Consider the following 24,509-nt stretch of genomic DNA (forward strand, 5'->3'; position numbering starts at 1 on the left):
GCGCCACAACAAAAGCATTTATTAAATTCAGTTTTTAGCAACATAGCCCTTCTTTTTCTCTTTCGCTCGCTATCTGTCTCACTCTCTCACAGTTATTCCCCAAAGCTCGTGGCCATTTTAATAGAGCCCACCGGAATGATTTTGCCTGAACAAATAAATTAATAAAGCTTTGGTTTAACCTAAGTGAAACAATCTGATGGAAACAATATGCATAGTTTTCTGCTGACACTAAAAAAAATGCTCGAAGGCATGGTTTACAGTATAATCATTAATGAGGATAAAAGTTTCACATTTAAATTACTCAGAATTCATATAAAAATGTATAGATAAATTCCATTCTTACTAAAAACATTCAAACTATTATCATTTTACTTAGAATTCATATAAAAACGTATACATAAATTCCATTCATACTAAAAACATTCAAACTCTTATCATTTAAATTTGCTGTGGGCACGCTTTTGCTCCTGCTGCTCCCAGTGCTCTATCCGTTATGTTTTGGAAAGCAGCGCGGCGCCTAAGAGATGCACAGGCATCTGAGCCGCATATATGCAGTGCTGGCGCCACACAAACGCATTTGCAGCTAACACTGACTGCGACTATTGTACTTATTGCTTGATTATTTGGGAGCAAAAAGTCGGGTCCAACACTGATTTAAATAGTTCCATTTGCTTTATTTTATTCTATTTTGGAAATTGTACTTAAATTTGCTCTAAATATTTTACGGAAATGTTCAATATAACCTGTTCCCAGTTGTGGGTATAAATTTAATAAGATTGGTTAATTTGACATTTTATCGGAAGCCGTTTCAATCTTTGCTAATGATTTTGATACTCATTTGGATGAAAAACAGTAACATTTACATTCATCTTCAGGTTAAAGTAGAGACTTGAGCGTATAAATAGAAAAGGAACCAAATTGAGTCTAGAAGTACAGCTCAGATTATATAGTAGCAAGATATTTATTTGTAAGAAACTTTCTTATACATATATATATTTTAGTCATAGTGACAATGACATTTTTCCATTTTTTCTTACAACACTGCAGAGGTTATGGAAATTCACAATGTTAATACACAAAAAAAAGAACAACTTCTAAAATCAAGAAGACGTGGCGCTCTGGCTAGAGTCGCAGCTTCAGTTTGACAACAAGGGCGGGTTCGAGTCTCACTCTTGACAAGTTAAAACATATAGTATTTAAGGAATATTTATAGTAAAAAATACCAAGCCTGAAAAAAAAGGTATGTATCAAAATAAAATAGAACAACTACAACAATATTATAGAACCTATAATTTAAAACCGTCTGTCTTGAGTATTGAAGAACATTTATTCTTATTTTTTTATTTTTATTTGTTGTCTTGAGTATTGAAGAACATTTATTCTTATATTTATATTTGTAATCTTTTTTTAATCTTATTAATAAGAACTTGGTCTTATTTAAAATGTTATTAAAGCCAAGATGTATTTTCTAACTTTAAGAATTGTATATTCTCGTCGAATATTAATACCCGTTACTTAAAAAATAAATAAATGGGTATATTGTTAAGACTAAAATTCTTAGTTGTGAGACTAAAATATTGTTTTAAGAACCTTTTTTAATCAGTGTAGAGGAATCTGTACGGGAATGTCTATTTTTGCAGATTTTTTTGTACACACTTAGTCATATCTAACTATAGTGCATAGGTTGTTAGCCAACGAGATCTTTTTTTTGAGGTCGTTGGTGGTCATATTCGATGTTGTGGGTGTTTGGATCTAACGAGCTGCGCATCATTAGATATTTGGCACATTTGGGGTCAAGTACACCCTTCGTCTTCTTGTTGATGTTTATCAATTCGATGACAACAATAACAATCTATGAAACAGCTGCTGAAAGTCCAGACAGCAATTCAATATACAGAATCTGCGCTCACATATTCCCTGAGAGAAAGGTCTTTCTCTCCCTCTCTCACGCTCTCTTTGTCTTACTGCGCATAATCACGCTCTCTGCATGAAATTTAAATGCCTGATGATCATTTAGCACTTGGAGGCGACACATATCTCAGGGCAAATCTCCAAATCAGTTGCCAACGTTCGTTTGCGGCGGCAAGTTCAAAATACTCTCGATTCTCGGGCCGCGTTGACGACAATGTGCCAAGTGCCTGCTCGGCCATATCCAAACCGAGACTCCGTACAAGCAATCATAGCACGTATATAATGAATTCGGCATTTGTTTTGTTGTTTTTAATCACTGGGCAATTACTACTGACCAGCAATGGAGTTTTGGGCAGTTGCTCTTTTGGTGCTGGAATGCGCATCGAAGGGGATCAGTTGTTGCTGAAGGATGTGCAGCATTCGCGTCCTGCCGACACCACTGAATCGGCGAATGTTGTTTTCAAATATAATATAGAAGAACCGATAACCTACATTGAAATTGCATCGGAGGAAGTGAGTTAACTTTGTCGCCGAACCCTTGATGATGTCTTTTTTATTTGCATATACCCCAGACCGAAATAGAAATGAAATTTGCTTTTTTCGTCACCGCGTAGAAAAAGTGCCCACAGAAAAATAGAAGACAACATTAACAGCAGCAACAAACAGCAAACTACATAGATATGTATTTATTTATATATTCAGTACATTTCTATGCCGCACTCTCTCGTCCAATGTATTTCTCATATTTTTTTGTTTGGCCATTAGATGTGCAGATTATTATTGCCATACAATCGGTTAGGATTATGAACCGAATTGGCAACATGTGAGACCAAATTTCATTTGAAATTCAAATGTGTTTCGCTAATTGAAATTACCCCTAGTAAATATTCATAGCAATGAGCAGAAAATACTTATATAAATAAGCAAACAATAATAACGAAACGCCGAACTGCATAATTAGTTAAACCCAAAAATGTTTTTATGTGTACTACGTGAACTAGAATTTACCTGGTGAGATTTCGACTAGGGTTTTTGTTTTCAAATTTATGCCAAAAGTTTAAAAACAAAAACCGTCCTAGTGCACATAAATGTATCTTATTAACAATTAAAAAAAAATTGTTGTAGATTACGAAGATTGAATGCCCTTACAGATATACAAATTCAATTGTTGTTATAGCAGCTGAGATATATGAATATTATTTTAATCACTATAAAAACTATTCATATATAAATTCAATTATTAAAACTATCTTAACTAGAAAAGATAAATTCTTCTAGATGCTGCCGATGGCTTTAGCTATAAGCTTTATAAATAAAAATTAAGTAACGGGTATAAGAATAGGGATAAATGATAAATGGACTAGCACAAATGCTAATGATTAAAGAGCAGTTCTATCGTCTTAGAATTGTGGGAAAAATAGATTAACGAATTGCTGAAAGTCTTTCGATCTAAAATTGTTCCTAGTTTCACAAAAGTCTAGCATAGAGAATATAAATTATCAAAACCAGGCAGAAAACAGAACTATGTATACTTATTTTAATATTTATACCCGTTACTTAAAAAATAAGTAAAAGGGTATATTGTGTTCGTTGGAATGTATGTAACAGAGAGATGAAGGCATCTCCGACCCTATAAAGTATATATATTCTTGATCAGCATCAATAGCCGAGTCGATATAGACATTTGTGTCTGTCAGTTTGTCCGTCTGTCTGTCTGTATGAGCAAAAGGATCTTAGAGACTATAAGAGATAGAGATACCAAACTTTCACTCACTTTCAGCAAACTTTATACCACAAGCAGGTCAAGTTTGTTTCAAACTTAAGCCACGCCCCCATCCTCCGCCGCAATTTGCGAAAAACCACGAACAAAGGGATCTCAGAGACTATAAGAGATAGAGTAACCAAATTTGGCACACAGATTTCTATGTACCCCACGCAGATAAGGTTTGTTTCAAATTTAAGCCAAGCCCCTCTCCACCCCCGCAAATCTCGAAAAACCACGACACCTACACTTTTTAAGATAATTCGTATTTTGTGGTAATTAACGTTATCCATTAGTATTATCTATTATAACACTGAATCGCATCAAGATCAGACAAGTAGAACGGCAGTTATGGCGAATTAGAGTTTTCAGAGCAAAACAAGTACTTTCTTTAAAGTAAGTAACGGGTATCCTATGGTCGGGATCTCGACTATAGTCTTTCCGACTAGTTTTATATTTTTTACGTTACTGTTTTCGTAGAAAGGCGATATTAATTTATTACCGGGATATAAACTACAATATATAAGATATTTACAAAAAATAAATATATATTTGTATATATACAAATTGATGAATATTTTTTTAAAAATCACCTTCAATATAATGCAAATATGGCTATTTGGCACATCTTCTGACAGCGGTCCAATTAGAGGAACGGGGTGTGTTGTGGAGGAGGAAAATTTAAAATGTAAATGTTTTTCAATATGCCAATTTGTTGGCTACTTATGACGTGAATTTTCTTAAGAAACTGTGCGAAGCACATTCTTGCCCACTTCATGCGATACAAAGTACATGTTTGGTGGCTGTAAGCAGTTTGAAATTCGTTGTTGTTGTTGCCGCTGTTGATCGATGTGAATATCGGCGAGGCGATTCCAATTCTCTACATGCTTTATTGAATTCATAGTCTAAAAAAAAACTAAGTTCATCTTTTCTAGAATATTTCAGCCGAAGTGCAATTCAGCTATTCTGATACTTTGATCGTAGGCAAGGTTCGCCTTGTTTATACATTTGAGAATGAGTCTTCCACCATTGACGATGATGAGAGCGGTGAGAATTTCCCAGATGAATTCGATGTGATTATCAGAATCTTTGGCTACAATGACACAATGTTGAATTTGAACCCGGCGCTACTGCTCAATCGCGGTACACAGTATGTTGGTCAAATGATACCCTACTATAACTTGGAGAAACTGATAAAGGAGACTACTGAGGGCTACGATGAGTTCATCAATAGCACGGACTATGAAGTTAAAGACAAGACCATTGAAATTGGAGAACGACAAGCGGGTAACTACAGACAACTATAACAACAACTTATGTTAAGAGAAATAAGTGCAAAAAATCACTTTTAAAAGTTATTTCAGGACTTATAATCAGGGATTAAAACCGTAATCAAAACCGTAACCTTTAACCAGTATTAACCGATTAAATTGGTAACCATATCTGAAACCCTAACCGAAGCAAAACTATTTTATTACACCAAAACCGAATAACCGAAATTATTGAAAACCCAATAACCGATTCGTATAAGAAGGTTACTTTCAATTTAAATAAGCATTTAAGTCAATTATGTTGTTACGCTGTAATCATCATTTTTAAAATTATTTTTGGTTTAAAATTTGAAAATTTGATCTTTTTAAATACGTTTTTATTAGTTAAAGAGTTTTTGTTTTTTTTTCTGTGAACCGAAAAATTACCGGTATTCCGAAACCGAAGGATACAATATACCGGTTATTACCGTTACGAAACTGACTGATATATAATACAAAGATTTTGCGTAGCCGATAACCGAAAATCAAAATACAAACATAGCCGATACCGTTTCTGAACACTATATTGGTTTTGGTTTGAAAGCCTGCTTTTAATATATTAACAATTTAAAAAATATTTTAGATCTTTACAAAAAAAATGAACTACTTGCAATTATTTTTGATATAAATTTGTATTACATTCATAAACAATAACGGAAAAACTGATCAGTTTTAAAACAACAATTTAAACATACTTTTTTTTCTTTTTTTTATGTGAATTATTGCAGTCTTAATTATTAAAAAAAATTGAATTATTAGAAAAAGTCTTTGAACACTTATATTTGGTACAGAACAATTTTAAGTCATCAAAGACATTTTTTTAACATTAATATCATTGCTAATATTCAAGATATGTATTTACAATTATTAATATTAAAAGAATAACAAAAAGATTAAATTTGTTTGTTTTTGAAGGTGATGATTTAATTTATGAAACGTATCAGACATCGCCGGATACAACCAAGATGCCGTCTAATCACACACTCGTCTTCTACTACATTGACAGCACTTACATAACCTATGTCAAGTTCGTCATCTTTGATGTGAGTACTAAGATTTCCAATTATTCGACAGCTTCTGACTCTTTCTTACAATCAAATTACAGCATTTTTCGGATAAGGTGAGCACTGCTGAAAACTACAAAGCGCCTGTGGCCGAGTACTCTCATTACTCGCCCGGTAGCTTGAAGGCCACCATAACGGACTTCAATATCACATCCATGTTTGCGCAAATGTTTATCTACGGTTACCGTGGTCGCGATTCCGTTCCTCCGGACTACAAACCGTTCCTACCGCCACCGCATTATCATCGAATGTCGAACAATGATGTGACCACTTCGTCATTGATACATGACATACAACTGTCACTACTCAGGGGTGGTCTGTCAACACAATCCCCTGATGATTATGATGATGCTGATGATGCTGATGAAGACGATATGGTGGAGCATAGTATACGACCCGAGGATATGGTGCCTGATCATGTACCAGAGGCCAGGAGTATACCAAATGCTGCACTTGTCCAACAGGGATCGACGGGGCAGCGACTGTATGCCATGCTGGGGCTGATGCTATTTGCTGTTGCATAATTGGACCCTCGAGTCAGGGCTACACACATTAGTTAACCATTGAAAAAGCTTTATGAGTAGAGTTTAGTGCAACATTTATAACATTGTAATATTTAACCAAATAAACCTATTAAACCTTTAGGCAAGTTAACAGTTCTTCAGATACACACACACATACAAACGTGTACACACACTCGATGACAAACAAATTGAAAAAGTTGTGGCAAAAGTAGGTCATGGCACTGGCTTCACCCTCGCGACTCTCCTGACTCTCTTGGCAAATTATCTGCGACGACTGCGGTGGTGGTTGATTTGGCAGCGCAAACAAAAAGAAAAGGAAAAGTGAAAAGGCTGCTGACGTATTTACACATACACACACACGCACACACAACAACACACACCCCTACTCTCTCTCTTTCTAAGCAGCCTTTGTCCAGTTCCTGCGACTGTTTATTTGCCTGGACAGACTGAATTGTCTCCCTTTTAGCCAGTGTGGAAAAGTTCTAAAACTTCTGCACAAGTCCAAATATAAAAGTAACTTACAGACAGCGTAAGGCCATCATCATGACCGGAGCAACCAAATGGCTAACAAAATGGTACATGCCTTGCCAAATGCAAGACACTTTCAACCGCATTTCACATAAAGTGCTGCCTGTAAACATATCCAAGTCCAAAATTGCTTTGTTTCATGTCATCTGCAGGCGGCAACCAGCTATTCAAACTGTTCTATTTTCTCAGTGATCGAACCCTAGATACTCTATTTTAACATATTTTAAATCGACAATTAAAAGTTTTGAATCGGTTCGTAACACTGGCCTTAGATTTGATACTATTTTATTTTGTTAGTTTTTAGCTTCTATATAGTTCACTTCCACAACAAATATATGCATCTTAATCTGCATAGTTAAATTTATTTGTACATTCTATTTAAAAATAACTACAAGTACATTGGCTTTCTATTTTTTCAGGTGTATTTAACATTTGTAAAATTTGAGTTAAAATTAAATGGAAATTATAGATATTAGAATTTCAGCCCTTTTAATTTACGAGACGACTGTAGCATTCACAAATGTTGCTGTTCCCAAATTTGCCGATACATATAGGGGAATATTATTGCTTATATTTAGCGACAACTAAGGCTGTCAACACCCAAGATTATTTGATAAATATTTTTAATGTGCCTAAGATACATTTTATTTCAAGTAAACTGCATATTATACATATTTAAAAAAATACAGTTTAAGTATTATAAAAATGAATTTTGCTTAAAAACTAAAATGTATATTAGAAATATTTAAGAGTATTCAAAATGAGGCATGCTAATAAAAGGCTTAAAAAAAAGAGACCCAAAGCAAAACGTTTAGCAAAGAAAACCTGGGATACAAGAAATTATTATTACACACGTAGCAGCACCTCAATTTCTTTGATGCAGATCCCCTCATCATCCTCTTATCATATACCGATGATATGGTAACGCCAGAGCATAATTCCACGGAGCATAAGCAAAAAAATGTAGTCGTATAAAGAGGAAGTTTTAAGGCAAACGAAGGCAAAAGACATGAGGGCTGGGAATGTACCTGAGCCATGGGAGTAACTTATAGCCATATTTATGTTTAATTCAAAACACAAATTTGTAAAATTTAACAAATTTGGCAGCACTTGCCGCAGCTCCCAAAAGACCAAAGCCAAAATAAAATAAAAACATTAGAAAAAAAAAACTTTAAGGAGACGCCTTCGGCAGCAGCTTGGAGTAAATTGAAAATTTCTTTTTATGCGTGCCGCTTACAGTTTTTATGTTCAGACATACATATACTACAGGATATTATATAAGTGTGTGTCTGTGTGCGAGTGTGTGGCTGTAGGGCGTGGCATTGGCATTGTCAACAATAACGAATAAGCAGCACACACAAGTGCCATCCAGATACACGCCCTGAGCTTAGAGCTCTGCCTGGCAACGGCTGTCAGTCATGGGCGCCCTTCCCCACCCAGAGGGATGAGACGTAAAAGGAGACAAAGCCAAATACGACCCCGGCTAAGGGGTGACGTGTGCTTTTGTCAATAACTTAATAACTTAAAATATGGTTTAATGCTCACGTAACAACATTTTGCCACTTGTGTCAAGCACGCGTAGAGTGCGAAAAGAAAGGCTTGGCGAACCTACAGCCGACAGTCGACCTAACGACCAAACGACCGAACGACCAAACGACCGAACGACAGTTGACAACCGACAGTAGACAGTCGACATCAGACAGCTGAGAGCCATGAACCAAAGGCTAAGACCTGACAGCTTGATGGTTTTGAAGGCTTAAGGTTTGAGTATTTGGGAAGGTTGCCTGTTCATGTTTATTCAAAGGCAATGGAAATGATATCAAAAAGCTGATGGAACGTATATATATAAATAATATATAAAACGTTCTTTGGTAATCGTTGTACGAGGACTCAGTTTTGAAATTCATTGCAACAATAAATTTTCAAAAAAAACGCAATCCTATTAAAGGAAAAATGCAACTTTCCAAAAGGATAGAAGAAAAAACTGCGACATAAAAATTAAATCGAAATCGAGTCACTCAAAGTGCTGGCACAAAATAAAAACTGATATGAAAAAAGGTTATTCACAGAAATAGAGTAACAATAATATGTCTATACTATACATTTTATGATAGCTTTTATAAACTAGCGGCAATCTGATCAAATGAATGTAACATAATATTTGTTAACTAGTTTATTCATTATTGAAATTAACAGTTGTCGATATCTACTAAATATCTTAGCACTTATTATCTTACTTAATAACTATATGTGTTTTTATTGTTTTTTTTATATAAAGATATATTAAATATTTTATAGAAATTGGGATTGACTACAAAACAAAACAATTTAAAATATAATGAATTATCTATTTTTAATATCGAAATGACTCCTTTGACCAAACTAAACCTAAATCTTAGTTGACAAGGCAACTTTCACAGTCGTAAGGCTGAGTGTGCATGTCAATGTGTATATGTTTATATATATATATACACATACACATATCAATGTTTATAAGTGTGAGGTATGTCTGCTGGATTCATGCACGTGCTCAACTTTTGATCCCTTTTTCCTACCTTACCCAAAAGTTGTATTTATCGATTTTATTTTTTCTTTCCTTTTATGTTCTGTTCTCATCATCGTTTAGTTGATATTCACATATGCATTTAAAATAATTAAAAAAGTATTTGACACACTTGGCCCTACATGTATTTGCCATTACCGCAATTCGGCGGGTCAGCCGCTTCAGTGCATCCATTTCTCGAGCTGCATAATTCATATAATGCCCATTGTCGTTGGCCGCCTTTGTGTGACGAGACGGGGCCAACTCATTAGCGTACGAGGGGTTTGTCAGGCTGACAATGCTTGGCGCGGATTGTGGGGGCCGGGTCAGGAGCCGTGGGTTAAAAGGGCGGCACATGTCTGAGTAAGTCTTGAATTGCATATGTCTGCTTCACAGGCTTTACATTTGCATTTTATTAAATTTCAAAAGCTCTTTGCACAATCGCGCCCACCCACTTGTCAGTTCACCTGAGCGCCATTGTTAGTGATAGGGATAAGGGCTTAGAGGGTAGAGTATGGCAAAGGGTGTGAGGGATGGGAAATGTGTAAGGAGGAGAGCTACGCTTGTGCGCATTGCATATTTATGCACTTAATAACGCATTTTAGCATGCTCAAGTGCAACTCATCTTTTGTTACAATTCACACTGCAATAAGTTAGAAAGAGACAGGCATAAAGATCTATATTTTTCTGCAGACAAAGCTGCAAATGGTGTTCACATGTCCCTCCTGCACGGCGTTGACAAATGGAGCATGAGATACATGCCATGTCAGTTGCCATGCATATGCATCCGTTGCATTCCCATTCCCTCATTCATTCTCATTCTCATCTCCAAAATTCCCAATCCAATTCCCATGTTGTTATGCTTTGCCTGTCAAAGTGAAAACTCTTTAAAGTACACGTGGCGTATGTGCAATGCATGTAAGAGACAAAAGGTTAACCCTAAAATACTTAGTATTAAAGCAATTACCAGCTGTAAGCTCTAGAATTTTAAGCAGCTTAATGCACAGCAACAAATGGAAAATAGAAAAACAACTTTAACAGCAAAATTGAAGTTGACAAAAATGAGACGTAATTTTTTTCTGTTTCTAAAGAGCTTAAGAATAACAGAAAATGTTAAAATGTAATCTGAAGGTACAGATTTCAAACAAATGGCAAAGCTATAAAGTAAATCTTTCGAAAATTGCATAACAATATATTCAGAAGAAAGTTAACTGAAAACAGATCGAATGATAAGAAGACAAAGGTCCTGGTTTGTATTCCAAGTCAGGTAATTACCGGTGCAGGCTTATCACATATCCTGTTAGGTACAACAAGAAATTTTTAAAACTATTTGTTTAATATACAGTTTAAAAAAGGAAGAAGTAATTATTTTTCAGCATCTTAACCTTTTCAAACTACCTAATAAAATGTTCCATTGCTGTTAAAAATTTAATAAGGACAGAAAGCTTATCCAAATTTAAAACTTATGGGCCCATTCAGTTATAAGTTCTTCAATATTTTTTTAATCAAATATTGAAACAAAATATACAATATTATGCGTCCTGGAATTGGACTTATGTTGGCATTTAATAAAGTGAAGTGAAGTGAACTTATCAGTCCTCCCTCGAATAACTACTCGTATGTTTCATAATTGAACAATGCTGAATTTAAATGTTCATTTAATATATCCTGCGCCCATTTAAAGTTTCCCCGGTGATCGAAGAGCATAGATTGAGAGGAAAATGTGAAATTTAATTTACAATGCCCAAACTGTCGAGGGATTGAAAGTTGTCAGTTCGCGCACCGAACAACGCACTCAAGCGGACTTTATTATGCAATAGTTAACCCTGGTCACTTACATAATTGATTGATTTGGCGTTCAACAATTGAATGTGGGCGATGTGAGCCTTGTGGCAAGTGGTAAATGGTAAGTGGCAAGTTGCAAGTGGCAGGCACAATAACCGCACACAAACTACAACTACAACGATCCGTTGTGAAGCCAAAGCTAACAAACAAAATGCTGGGTAAACCAATCAATGACACAACTGAAAGCCACAATGTCAACCAAGTGGAAAGAGTGAGTGGCCAGAGAAATGATAGAGCTTGCCTCTCTTTCTCTCACTTTAACTTTCTCTGTGTGTGTTGAGCTGTATATTCACATTAAATTACAGTTTTTAGAGCTGGCCACAAACAGCACTAATTGCAGACTGAATTTCTGGCCAAACGATTGACTTAAATTGCATTGCCAATCGAGAGAGAAAGAGAGAGAGAGAGAGAGAGTTCCACCTTTCAGTCGAGAGTTGAAAGCGCGTGCCGTCTCTTAATTGAAACTGTCAGCAGCAGGCGGCCATAAATCAAAGCGGCCTAATCTGGAACTAACTTGACTTCATTTTAGGCCAAACAATTAAAAAGTTTTCAATTAACTCGCAGCAGCAGCAGCAGCGAAATTGGCACTTGTAATCGGCACCTGTTCAACAAACCGAGCCAAAGCTTGAGCTTCATGTTTAAATCGGCTTATGCGTGGAAGCCTACTGGGGTTGGGGATGGGTTTGGGGTTGGGGTTGGGCATTGCTAACGTAACACATTTATAACGCGTGAGTTGTCTTCTGTGCATGTGAGTGTGAGTGTATATGTGTGTGTGTCTGTGTGGACAGATGAGTTTTGAAACATCGTGTTCACAACTTTTATTCAGGGATGCTTGCTCAACGTATAAACTTTTACTTAGGCTCAACTATGGGAATACTACGTACTTGCGTAGTAGAATTAGAATTGTTGAATAGGCTCGACAGGTTAGATAATCAGTAATCGTACAGTAAATCGCAATAAACGAAAGTACATGAGCCGCTGTTAGCCACTAGGTGCCCAGCCCTGCCCTTATTGGGCTTTCACTATACCCATAGTCGACTGCATTCGCATTGAGTTCAAATGCCCCTTTTGTCCATTTTTAATTCGTAAAGAGTATAATAATTGAAATTTAGTTGATCCCAGCAGGCAGCATTGTGAAACCTCTATTTAAGCTCATGCCCTACAACTAATATACCCTCTCCCCTGGTTATGCTAGAAGGTATGTTTGCTCAGCTCATTACGAATATAATAAACGTAGAAACGTAACCAACGGTAACAGCCAGAAGCAACAACAACAACAACATTAGCAGGCACAGCGTCTGCTGCTTTGGCATTTTTATGGTCCTTGCAAAATTAAATAAAAACACGCGCAATGAAACAAACATAAATAACGCAGCAGTCGTTCTCCCCTACCTTTCCATTCCCCCTTCGTCACCCCTTGAAATTCCCAAAGCTCAGCTCGGCTCCAACGACAACAAAAGTGCCATAAGCAAAACGAAACGTAACGAAATGAAATGAATTGCCGCCGGCATAAGCACAGTCTAGTGCACATAATTAGCGACGAGAAGGGGGGAAATAGTGAGAGGAATTGAGCCCGTCCCTTACCCTAACTCCCACAGAATCCGCTTCACTTTAGTGGCCTGGTCAGTGACCAGTGCTCAACTGTCATTTGCGAGTATTGCAGTGCACTCAGATTGAATGGGACTAAGAACTCAATTATTTTTTACGGTATGTAATTAAAACAGTGCAAAAGCAGAGACAGCGATAGAAGAGTGGGGGAAAGTCAGAGTTGAACAGTCAACGTCAGCAGAAGGACTTATTAATGATGCTTAGCTCTCTTTCTATCTCCCTGGTCAAATGCGTTGGCTAATGAAGCATCAGCTAAGTCCGTTACGGTCAGGACGAACACGAATACGATAGCAACGTTTTGCGGACTTCAACAATTGCCAAGCTAATTACGCTAAGCGATGCCAAGCAATTCGCCATAATCTTCATTTTTAGCTAAGATGAAGGAATTTATACTCGCGCAGCAGCTTAGTGGGCGCTTTTACAATTTGTTCATGCATAATTCGAAATTTGTTGGCGGAAGCAAAATGTGTAGCATACTTTCGAGCGTTTCCAAAATGAGCTAAAAGCATTTCAGACACATCGAAAATCCACACAGAATTCACTTAATGCGCCAAATTATGAATCAAAAGTAGTTAGAATAATAAATTTGACTGATCAACTCGCTGATACCCTGCTATGTTAGAGATAGCAAAAAGTATAGCATGCAAATTCGTCAATTAAGCTTTACAACAACATCTACAACAAACGCAATTCTAGAGTCATAATTTAATACAAGACTTTTTACACTGAGCGAAACACTTTATTCAAAATATAAAGTCATCTTAATTATTTATTGGTTTTTCAGAAGCAAAGAAAGAGCTCGGTGAGCCAAGTAAGCTACTTGGTTTTGTACAATTCGCTAGCAAAATTAGAAAATATTCGAGTGCTCGACTAGCAGATATCATGTGAATTGCCTACAATCATTCTATTGATAAGTAAATAATTTTCAGAACTTTCATAACAAATCAATATTCCAAAAAAGTGTGCAAAGATTCGGTTTGAAATTTGCAATTCCAGTTTCATTTTTGGGACCGCATAATGACCAAACAGGAAATGACAATGGCATTGGGCAATGTTATCCCTGATTTTGATTATTGGTAACCAACCCCACCACCCACACAGCCACTCACACATACGAATAGCTATATGTATACTCTTATGAAACGCTATCGAATTTCGTTTTACGATTTCATTTTCGGCATGTCAGAAGCAAAAATGGCTCCGCTTGTTGTGACAATTTATGTATGTATGTGAATCTTAGCGACAGTTGAGCCGCCTGCAACCCCTAAACAGTGGGGAAAGGGAAAGGGGGAAGTAGAGGAAGTGGTTGGCAAATGGCTCATGTGTGCACTGTGCACTTCACTTGACGCTGACACTGGCAGTTCCAACAGTCAAGCGCTGTCTATTGTGCCGAGCAATTTGATTGTCCATGGCCCAAGGACAGACAATGTAGGAGGACGACAGTATATGACAAAATGACAGGCAAGAACTTTAAGGAGCGCCGTTTTATGATCGCCTCTGACACATTGGCTTTGATGGCACAACCCACAAGAACAAGCAATCAGTCAGTTCAAGTTGAAGCTCAAATTAAAGTCGCCGGCCATCCAAAGTGCCTGTTAAAACATTATGACACCAAGGATCAAGACTACAGCGTAATACTCGTTTATAGCATCAAAATATATATACGAGTATTATAACTTTTATCAACTTTGATGTATGCGCTAAGGGAATATTTAAAGAGGCGCGCAAAGCTTTTTGCTGAGATGATTTATATAAAAGCAAAGTCACAACTCCCAACGGTTTCGAGCATTTAACGAAATGAAAGCCTGAGCGTCAACTGCTTATCAGCAGACAAGAAATACGCAGTAAATAAGTAACATTACAACAGAGTGGTATGCTCAACTAGAATATACTCTGTAATGCATTTTTAATTTGAATAAATATCATAACTATAAACTTAACAGCAATACTGCAAACCGATTCTAAACTCAACCTCAACCTTTCAAGCCCGGATCGAAGCCCTTTTATAAAAAAAAAACAAATGTTCGATTCGGATGAATATAATAACATCAATACTATTCTTTTTAATATAGTAATTATAATTAAAAGTGTTGAAAAATAGTTTAAGACATTTTCATAAGATATAGTTTTCTTAAGTTTAGGAATATATTTATTAAATGCTATTAATTTTTGTATCTAGGAATGTTGGAAAACAATTAAGATTCAAACTTCAACAGTTTTTTAGTTTTGCAGCCTGGCTAAGTCTCATATGCCCACTGTACATTTCTACTTGCATAGGGTATAGGAACAGCAGCTTATCGGTCGTAAATTGCTGCAAAGGCGTAACGAGAATAAGAAACCTCCTTTCACTTGGCAAGGGGCAATGGGAATGGGAATGGAATTGGAATTGGAAGTGCCATTGCGAATGGGAATGAGACAGAGAATGAGAATGAGAACAAGAATCGACACGCGCAAACCCTGACACGTGCCCTTAACCGCATACAAAATACACACTCACTCACACACGCATATGCATCGTTGGGTGTTGAAAATGAAATTGAAAACTGTTAAATAAATCGAAAGCAAGTGATGTTTCTACAGGGCATTTTCCCAGACGAATGGCCAAACTGAATGACAAACAGACAATCGAAGATCGGAAAAGGGAAAGGAAAAGAAAAGGACTGCAAGTGTGGATTTGTGTATGGGATACAGTTACAAGCAAGCTGGCGGAGTAAACCATTTGAGGCACCCACTCAAGTTTAATTTGGAGCCAAAAGACACTAGAATCGAAAGCCGACGCATTGAACGTGATTGGATTGTTATATTCAATATAAAAAGGATTATATGGCATTTGTGTTTGCCAAGCATTGAAACTTCATAATAATTGGAAAAGTTAGGGCTCCATACGGGCCAAAGCGCCACCCACATTACCTTGGCCAAGACACATAAAATCAATTTTAAGCCCGAACGCGACAACAGTTCTATAAATAGACACAAACATTGAACAGGCGGCTGTGAATCTATCACTTCCGGTGTGTCATGCGTAGACAAAGCCGTCAGATAGGAAAAACTGGATCAATATCAAATGAAACCCGACAAGGCTTAACAATCTATTGAAAGCTGGCCTAGCGTATACCCTTTAGTAAAATTTGGATGCCTAAAAGGAGCAGAAGTTACAGTTGAAGTCGAAGAAGAAGTAGATGTAAGAGATTAAGTAAAAGTTAAATTTGGAATTGAAAGAATAACAGAATTAAAATTTGAATTATAAAAAGTAGTAGTACAAATGGAAGTTGAATATCAAATTATAAGGAGAATAAAGCCAATTTTGTTAATGTCTCTGATAACTACCAATAAGATATTTTGACGTAAAATTCATAGAAATTAATGTAAAATTTAAAAATATCCCTCAGATATTTGACTAGACCATAAAAAAACGGCCCTAAAAATACTGTCAAAAATTGAAGGAGCAGTAGAAGTAGAATAAAAATTAGTTTTAGAAGTAGTAGTAAATATAAACACAAAAGTAGAATTAGTAGTAAAGACAGATTAAGACGCACAAGTTAACATAAAATTTTTAGTTAAAACAAAATTTAAAGTAGAAGGAAGGATAAAATTTGTAGTAAAAGTAGAACTACCATTAGAACTACATTTAGTAGAAGTAGTAGTAACAGTTCAAATGGAATAACTTGTAGAAGTTGAAGTTAAAGTAGATATAGTTATAGAAGTGGAATTTTAAATAGTAGTAGAAATGAAATAAGTAGAAGCAGTTAAAGTTAAAGTATATTCAATATTGTTAACATTTCTCTCCTCCCTTCTGATACGTTAATTTAAATTAAAACAAGTGGGATTTCTGTTGAACCTGTTGGGGATCTTACGCGAAAATTCGTAACATATTTGTTGTTGTTATATTTAAGCATCCATTTAACACTTAATCCTTTACTGTAGACCTGTAAATCAGACCTTAATGGTTAATGTTCGGTAGTAAGCCAGCAGTATTAAATCTCATCCGTTTCCATTAGGCCCAGTTTATACATTGTCACGTTCATATGCTGCAATCTACAGACAAGCTGACTCTTGTACACACTCCCACAGACTTTTGCCTCGACTTTAACTGATCTAATGGGTTTTGCCAGTCCTACTAAATAGTGGAGGCAGCAATTTAAAGTGGTCTACAGTTTAATGGACATTGTCAGTATTTATTGTATTAATATTGAAAGGCAGGCCAACAGGGGACAGCCACTTGGACACTAATAGTTTTTCAGCCATGAGTGACCGAACCATTAAAGTAAATGACTTACCTCGGGTATATCATCTGGCACCTTTCCCATCCAGGATAGCGATAGTATTGTGCAGTCGCATTTTGTGTTGATGTTGCGTTCAAAGTGTAAATGCATTTTACGAGTTAGCGCCGTTTCCGCTTCCGCTTCTACCACATGAACAATAAATTCAACTAGTTGTTGTTGTTCTTGCTGTTGTTGATGTTCCTCCTCCTCGGCTGAATTACGTCTCGCACATTTTGCTAGATAAGAGTGGGAGCAGAAGTTAGGGGAAGTTTCATTATCGTTTAGTATAACATGCCAATAACTAATTTACAATAAAAGCTAATGCCATGGGAGCTGCCTTATCAGTCAAGCCCCAGGCTGCAAGCTGTGTGTGTATGTGTGTACAATGTACATCTTGTGACATATGCTAGCCATCTACTGCCATCTAAGGGTTGACAAATTGCAGCAGGCAACACGCAACCAACATAATTTGAAGCATACTTTCCAGGGCACGACCGGGACACTAATTGGATATTAGTGGTAAGTGGACAAAGTTGCCTCGAGCAGCAAGTCTACATGTCATCGCACATGTTTTATCTACTATTGCCAGAGATAACCCATTCGCACACACCAGCACACACACACACACACACACACACAAAGATGCTTACATAAGTGCAAAGACACAACAAAATGAAGCTCGTGCAATATGAAATTATAAAACTTCTATAGTGCTCGCTATTTTTAATAATTAAAAAGTTTGTCAACTGACGCCTTTCTATCTCTCTTGCGGCTTTGTCAGAACTTGAGGAAATAAAAAAGCTTGTTTGAATTTTAAAAAAATAAGTTACACCGTGAAAAAGATCCGAGATTCCTGGAAAAAATCAATCCCAAATGATGTGAGAAGTTTGGTGATCTTAGTCATGTACATTAGAGTCTGTTAATTTGGATGAAGTAAAAAACTCGCGAGGCGGCTGTGAAATTCGTAATCTACGATGAATTCTAAGAAGAATTTCCCAGGAATCCATGGGTCTAAAATCAGTATCGAGCTTCCAATTTTTACGGAGAAGTTGTACATATTTAATATATATTGGTAATTGTCTGTTAGGTGGAACTTACCTCTAAAACAAAAAAAAAATAAGAAACCTAAATAGAGGGCGATTTTTGATGAATTGAGAGATAAGAACAAGTTGTTCTATATTTTTCATACTTTTTGTTGTCAACTCTTTGTTGACGTTAAATAAAATAAAATTAATCTGAGAGAATACCGAGTACTACATACTTAATTCAAGAAAGGTTTTTGAATTCGTTTTCAAAAAAATATTTTAAACCTTTGAGTTCTTAGCTTCAATTAAATATTTTTAATCAGGAATTGTAAACATTTTTTTCATGTGAAAATGGCTAAAGAATTCTTGTAAGTAAAAAAATACTGAATTTGTTGAAAAGTTGTATATTTATTTCAAGTTCTTAAAACTCTTTTTGATATTTGAGTATTAATCAAGTTAGACCACATTTATTATATTATATGAAAACAATTGACCTTTATGATTATAGTACAGGAAAATTTACCCAAGTATGAAGTCACTATGCCCATCATTTCAGAAGAAAATTTTACAAAATTTGAGTTTTAAATCAACTTTAAGTTTTGATTGTCTTAATTTGTATTTCAAGTTATGTGAGAAAGTAGTCGAAGATCTTTTTTAAATTGTCAGATTTCATCAACATTTCTAGGTTTTGCAACTACAAAATCAACTCTCTCTGTGTTCTTTCTTTTTCTCTATTTCCCACTCTTTTCTATCTCGATCTTACTCTTTCGCTATTTCACTGTGCATCAGAATGTTTCAAAATATTCTTGAATAATTGATGTGATGTTGCTGCTGCTATCGTCTGGCTTTTAATATCTGTTATGTGCGTATGTGTGTATGCTGCTTCTGTTTGTGTATGTGTGGGTGTGTGTCTAGGCAGCAAGTCAACATCAACATTTGTCTTGGGCAACGCAATGCCGCAGGCTGTGCATGCACTTCAATTATGTCGTGTGCTTTGTCTGATTGAATTTGTCATATGATATACAGTTTTTGATTGAGTATACGGCCCCCACCCCATTCAGCAGTGGTATCAGTCAGCAACTAATAACATTTGGAAGCATTGACAGCATTGAGACACAGCACTGGGACAAATAACTTTTGTTGCTTGTCTTCGTTGAAAGGTTGCCTGTTTAAATATTGATAACTCAGTTTCGTTCGTCTTCATCCATTTGCTATTGTGGTTATTGTTGTTGTACAGTGAATTAAATTTCAATTACAACCCAAGGTTGCCAGTTCTTTTCCCTTCCCTTCTTCCTTTCTCCTTGAATGTCTAGCTGTCGAACAGTCAAAGAAAAGCCAAGAGAATGCTAAGAATGATTGCACATACATACATATGCCACAAGCCATATTTCGTACGTGTTACTTTGGCCACTTTTATAACACACACACACATACACTCTCGCCAAACAGTTATAAGCCACACACAAGTACAAACCTTTGTTTGGCTGCTTTAAAATTATACTAACTGCTTCAGCCAAACACACTCTCTCCCTTTCTCTTATTCTCCATCTCCATTTCTCTGTACTAGCAAAATTCATGAAAACGCTGTCGGAAAACTGTCGAAGTGTCAAGCAGTCCAAAATGTTAGACAGTTGCCACTTGTCACGTGCAGTTGCTGCAGGTGTGCGGTGTGCAGTTACATGGATTGTGCATTTAACCCGTAACAATAGCAACAACAACAACAAGCAGAGTCAACCTTGTCCTTGGCTCTTTTGCTGTCTGCCAAAAAAATGTTCATGAAATGCCCAGAAATAGTAGGGGTAACTTAAATAATGCGCGACACTCAAAAGAAGGCAACACAATGTTTCGATGTTGCCCTGAGAAGTAGGCAATACATTTGTTACAGCCTTGCACTATGGTCATATGACCACTTTTTTGGGAATTAATTAATTTTTCACAAGTATAATGTTAAAGATTGTTATTTACAATGGTAATAGCTCATTATTCATATTGGAAATACGTCAATTTTTAATATTACATAGACTAAATATTACTCTATTTATTAATAGTCGTTAATTTTTATTGATCTGATTGAGTTTTTCTGGGTTTTCCCCAATCCTTGCAACAAATGTTGGATCATTTATAATTTTTGCATACCCCAGATCTAATTTTAATTTTGTTCTTTACAGTTCATAATTTATATTTAATATAAATTTTATTTTCAATTCTTAACTTAATTTTTATGCTTACTAACTTCTTCTATGCCGTCTGATTTTAGTCGTTCATAAATATAATAAATAAATACAAATTTGGATTCAATAAAGAAAATCTAATTAATGTAATCAATATTCAAATTATAACTAAAAATCAAAATTAGTTTAAAAAGCGATGACTATGAATTAAAAACATAATTCAACTTAAAGCTTGATTATACCGAAACTAACCATTTTGCAAGAGTCGGCTATTAATTTGATATTTCAGTTTTAATAATGGAGGTTTATTGGTTGGTTTTATTTTCTATAACACCTCTAATAACAAAGTTTATTTTCGCTAACAGTTTTAGTTAAAGTTACCAATTTAAATGGTTAATACGGGTTAACGGTTAACCCAACCAAAATTTAACTGGAAATCTCCCATATTATTATGGTTTTGACTAGTTCTGGCCTTATAGCTTGAGAAAAACAAACGTTTCATACATGCTACACGTATTATTAAGAAAAAAGGCGGTGCCACGGTCCCTTTATCCAGATCCTAATATTTCTAATATTTTAAGTCCAATTCAGGATTCTAGACCCTAAAAACTTGGATCGCTCTTGAGTTATTAATAAATTGCCAAAAAAATAAAGGGCAAAATCACCATTGTGCTTTGCCATCAGAATTTAATTATGTGGAAATCGACACATACACACACACAAGCGTTTATAAGCACAAACCCTAGATTAGAGGTTCCACATTAGTTTGGTTTGCTTTGTTCACGCTCACTTTTTCTTTCTCTTCGTTACTTCGCTTCGTTTTACTCGCTCTGCTCGCTTTTGCAATTAAACTGCCAAAATAGGATTAGGCATACGCTCCATTGTACGCATCACGCATTTAAGGCGCTTATGTTGCTATTTTTCTGGGTGAGAGCTTTGCGCCAATATTGTTTCTTAGTTTGTAACTGTTGTGTGGGCCCAGTTAAAAGCCAAACGACTTCTGGCTCCTGTTTTATGCCTGCCAAGCATTACAACGCCAACTCAACAATGAGTTTATTACATTTCAAGCAAAATGTCTTAACCTATTTATTTAAAAGTCCCAGTAAGACGAATTACAAGAAATATTGTTCCAAATATTTGATTGGATAACAAGCATAAATAATATTAAAATTCATTCAAGTTATCAATAGAAGAATCATGCGAAACGAAATCATTAAAATATCATACTAAAAAACAGACAGCCATTTTATTTTAAGAAATACTTTAACTCCCAAATTATCAGAAGTGCTTTACAGGTGCATTATTACGTGTTATCAGTACATTTTCAGGAAATAAACGTTGTAATGTTCAATAATTTATAAATATGCGACTTAAACAGAAGTATATATGAATATTCACAATTAAGTCATCCATCTAAGGATTTTTATAAAAATCTAATTTCATTGTCAGCCACAATAAAAGTTATGAATTCATCAAATGATATATATTTGGCTTCAAAACCAACTGCCAATCTTAGAATTCGCATTTTTGCTAACATATAAGTCATTAAACTAGAAGGAAAAAAAAAAACATAACATAATGTAAAGTCAACCTCTTCAGTTCTTGAACAATAAAGTAGTCTACCTAAAACTTTTGAAATCATATATATTTTTTTATTTATATATATTTTCATAACTACTATCTGTTTCCAAGTTTAAAAAAAATTTCCTTTAAAAGAATAGGTACAATCTAAGAATTATCTTTTTTGTAGATATTGATCCACCCTCGTAAATTTCCTCTGTTTGACAAATTTGATAGCAAAGCAATATGTCTGTTGTTTTTTTTTATGCATTTTGTCTTTGCATTAATTGGCCCATAGCTCCTTTTGAATTTATGGCATATTATTATATCGCATGATGAATTTTTCATTTTTTCTAACGAGCCGCCATTGTTCAGACATATTTTGTTGATGTTGTTGACGATGACAACATGTCAGGTCAGGCATGTTGAGTTGCGTGTCCTTGAGCTGCTTTAAACTAGTTCAGCTCTGCGTAATGAAAATGCAGCCATGCATAACACATAACATGGGCCAAAGGAAAAGCAAAATCTAAACAGGTCTTGTAAGTTTCGAGCACATTTCGTGTGCGTTCTTGTGTTGCTTGCATGTTGCCAAAGAATCTAAGATGCCTGCCACAGCGACAAGGATCTAAGCACCTCTTTCCCTTCTCGCCTCCTTTGCGCATAATCATTTTAACTTTTTGATGCTCGGCTCAAAGGAGTTCAAAGCGTCACCAAAAGTGGGCGAATTTGGCGGCTCAAATTGCGGAGCGAGTGCACTTGCAACGCCCTTAGACATTAATTAGCAACACGCCAACACATACACAACAAATATTTGATAAAAACGAAAACTGTATAAGTAACTCGCATGCACTTAATTGACGCATTCGAAGCTGGTACTGGCCAATATCCAATCTCAGCTGGCAGCAAATCCCCAAGAACCCGCCGCAGTACAAGAGAAAGCAATAAAGTTTTGCATAAATGACGAAATAAATGACAGCAAAGAAAAGCAACTCTGACAAACACAACAAAAACAGAGGACATGGAATATGAGAGGAAAGCACAGGGGATGAGGAACAACGCAGCCTTTGTCCTGTCTGGAGGAGTGGAATAGATGGGTTTGGTTACTTTCTGGGGGAGCTGGGTGTTTTCTGTACTGTTTTGTCGGGTAGGTTAAATGTGTTGTGCACTGAGCTTTGCGACCGAGCGCACTGGGAAATATAAAAGCTGGCGGGTTGCACTGTTGTTCTTGTTTCTGGCTCTTGTTTATTGACTTTATGAGGGGGTGTGGTGTCGTATAATTTGTTTCTACTTTAACCAACCCCTCCCCTCTTCTGCCGCATGTTGGAAAATTGTGCGCCTCAGTGGCGCTTTACACACACACAACCACGAGTGCGTATAATTGTTGTGGCGTGTTTACTTTTTTATTCCCTATATATACCCTATCTAAACATTAAATTGACAACAAGTTAATTATAAATTTGTATAACATTTCTATAAATGTACAGAGTATCTACTAGTCGCAAACAATGCGATTACTTTGTCAGAAAGTATAACGAAATGATTTTGTAACTTCATTTGTGTCTGAATATAGTGAGCATCCGATATCGAAATATTAAGCACCTAAGTTACGTCAATTGTTGTTTATTTAGAAAATGGGGATAAAATATTTATTTTTTTAGAGCAGTGATGTACAAATACTTTGTAATAATAAATATTGGTAATTTTTTTAAAATGAAAATAACAACAACTAATAATGTGTCTTTAAGAAAATAGTTTCTTATTTTTTACGTTTTTCTTCAATGATAATCATTAGTTTTGAGTAACTTAATAAAACCAGACCATAATCAATATTTTTGATTTAAAAGAAAAAAGAAAAATAAATAAAACTCAAGTCATTTACAGGTTCTGTGTTAGACTTTTCCCCAGTATCATTGCATACCTCTTTAAAGGGACCCCCAGTACTATTGAGTTTTATTTTAATTTTTATTAAATTACTCAATTACTTAATGACTATCATTGAACAAAAAGGAAAAAATTAAAATAAAACCATTACCAAATAGTTTTTATAATATAACTTAATAAAAACTTATAAAAATTACGGTCCCTGGCGTAGTTTCCTATATCGAGATTTGACTGTATAACACTATAGGACATCTGGTAGTCGAGCAATGACGTTTTGAATATATTGCTTGCCTTTGTTGGCCCGTTTCTTGAAAAATACAACCAAAATAAACAATTTTGATATTCATTATTTACTGCCTGTTGTTGCCTGAGTTATGCAAAATAAAACCGAAAATGACTGCCAGTAACCAAAAACAAACAATAACAATAACAACATTGGGACGCGATGTCGCTTATTGCCATTGGCAAAATTATTGGCAAAACATTTGCTGTTAACCGCAAGAAGACGTGCGGCCG

At 35.7% G+C, this 24,509-nt stretch overlaps 2 protein-coding genes across 2 annotated transcripts in view; one reads left to right on the plus strand and one right to left on the minus strand.

Annotated features, from left to right (window-relative positions):
• LOC117791318 (tubby-related protein 4) overlaps positions 1-24,509 on the minus strand; it is a 37,805-nt gene that overhangs the window by 11,572 nt on the left and 1,724 nt on the right. The window contains exon 2 of the mRNA XM_034631031.1: positions 17,372-17,592. Within this exon, the coding sequence (XP_034486922.1) occupies positions 17,372-17,467 (96 nt within the window). The 5' untranslated portion in view covers positions 17,468-17,592. The remainder of the gene's footprint in view (positions 1-17,371; positions 17,593-24,509) is intronic.
• Positions 2,067-6,692, plus strand: LOC117791319. Its single transcript, XM_034631032.1, has 4 exons — positions 2,067-2,424; positions 4,609-4,960; positions 5,899-6,026; positions 6,089-6,692. The coding sequence occupies exons 1-4, from the start codon at positions 2,194-2,196 to the stop codon at positions 6,569-6,571; spliced, it is 1,194 nt and encodes a 397-aa protein (XP_034486923.1). The 5' UTR covers positions 2,067-2,193; the 3' UTR covers positions 6,572-6,692.

The sequence above is a fragment of the Drosophila innubila genome, assembly GCF_004354385.1.
Source record: "Drosophila innubila isolate TH190305 chromosome 3R unlocalized genomic scaffold, UK_Dinn_1.0 2_E_3R, whole genome shotgun sequence".
NCBI classification, from domain to species: Eukaryota; Metazoa; Arthropoda; class Insecta; order Diptera; family Drosophilidae; genus Drosophila; species Drosophila innubila.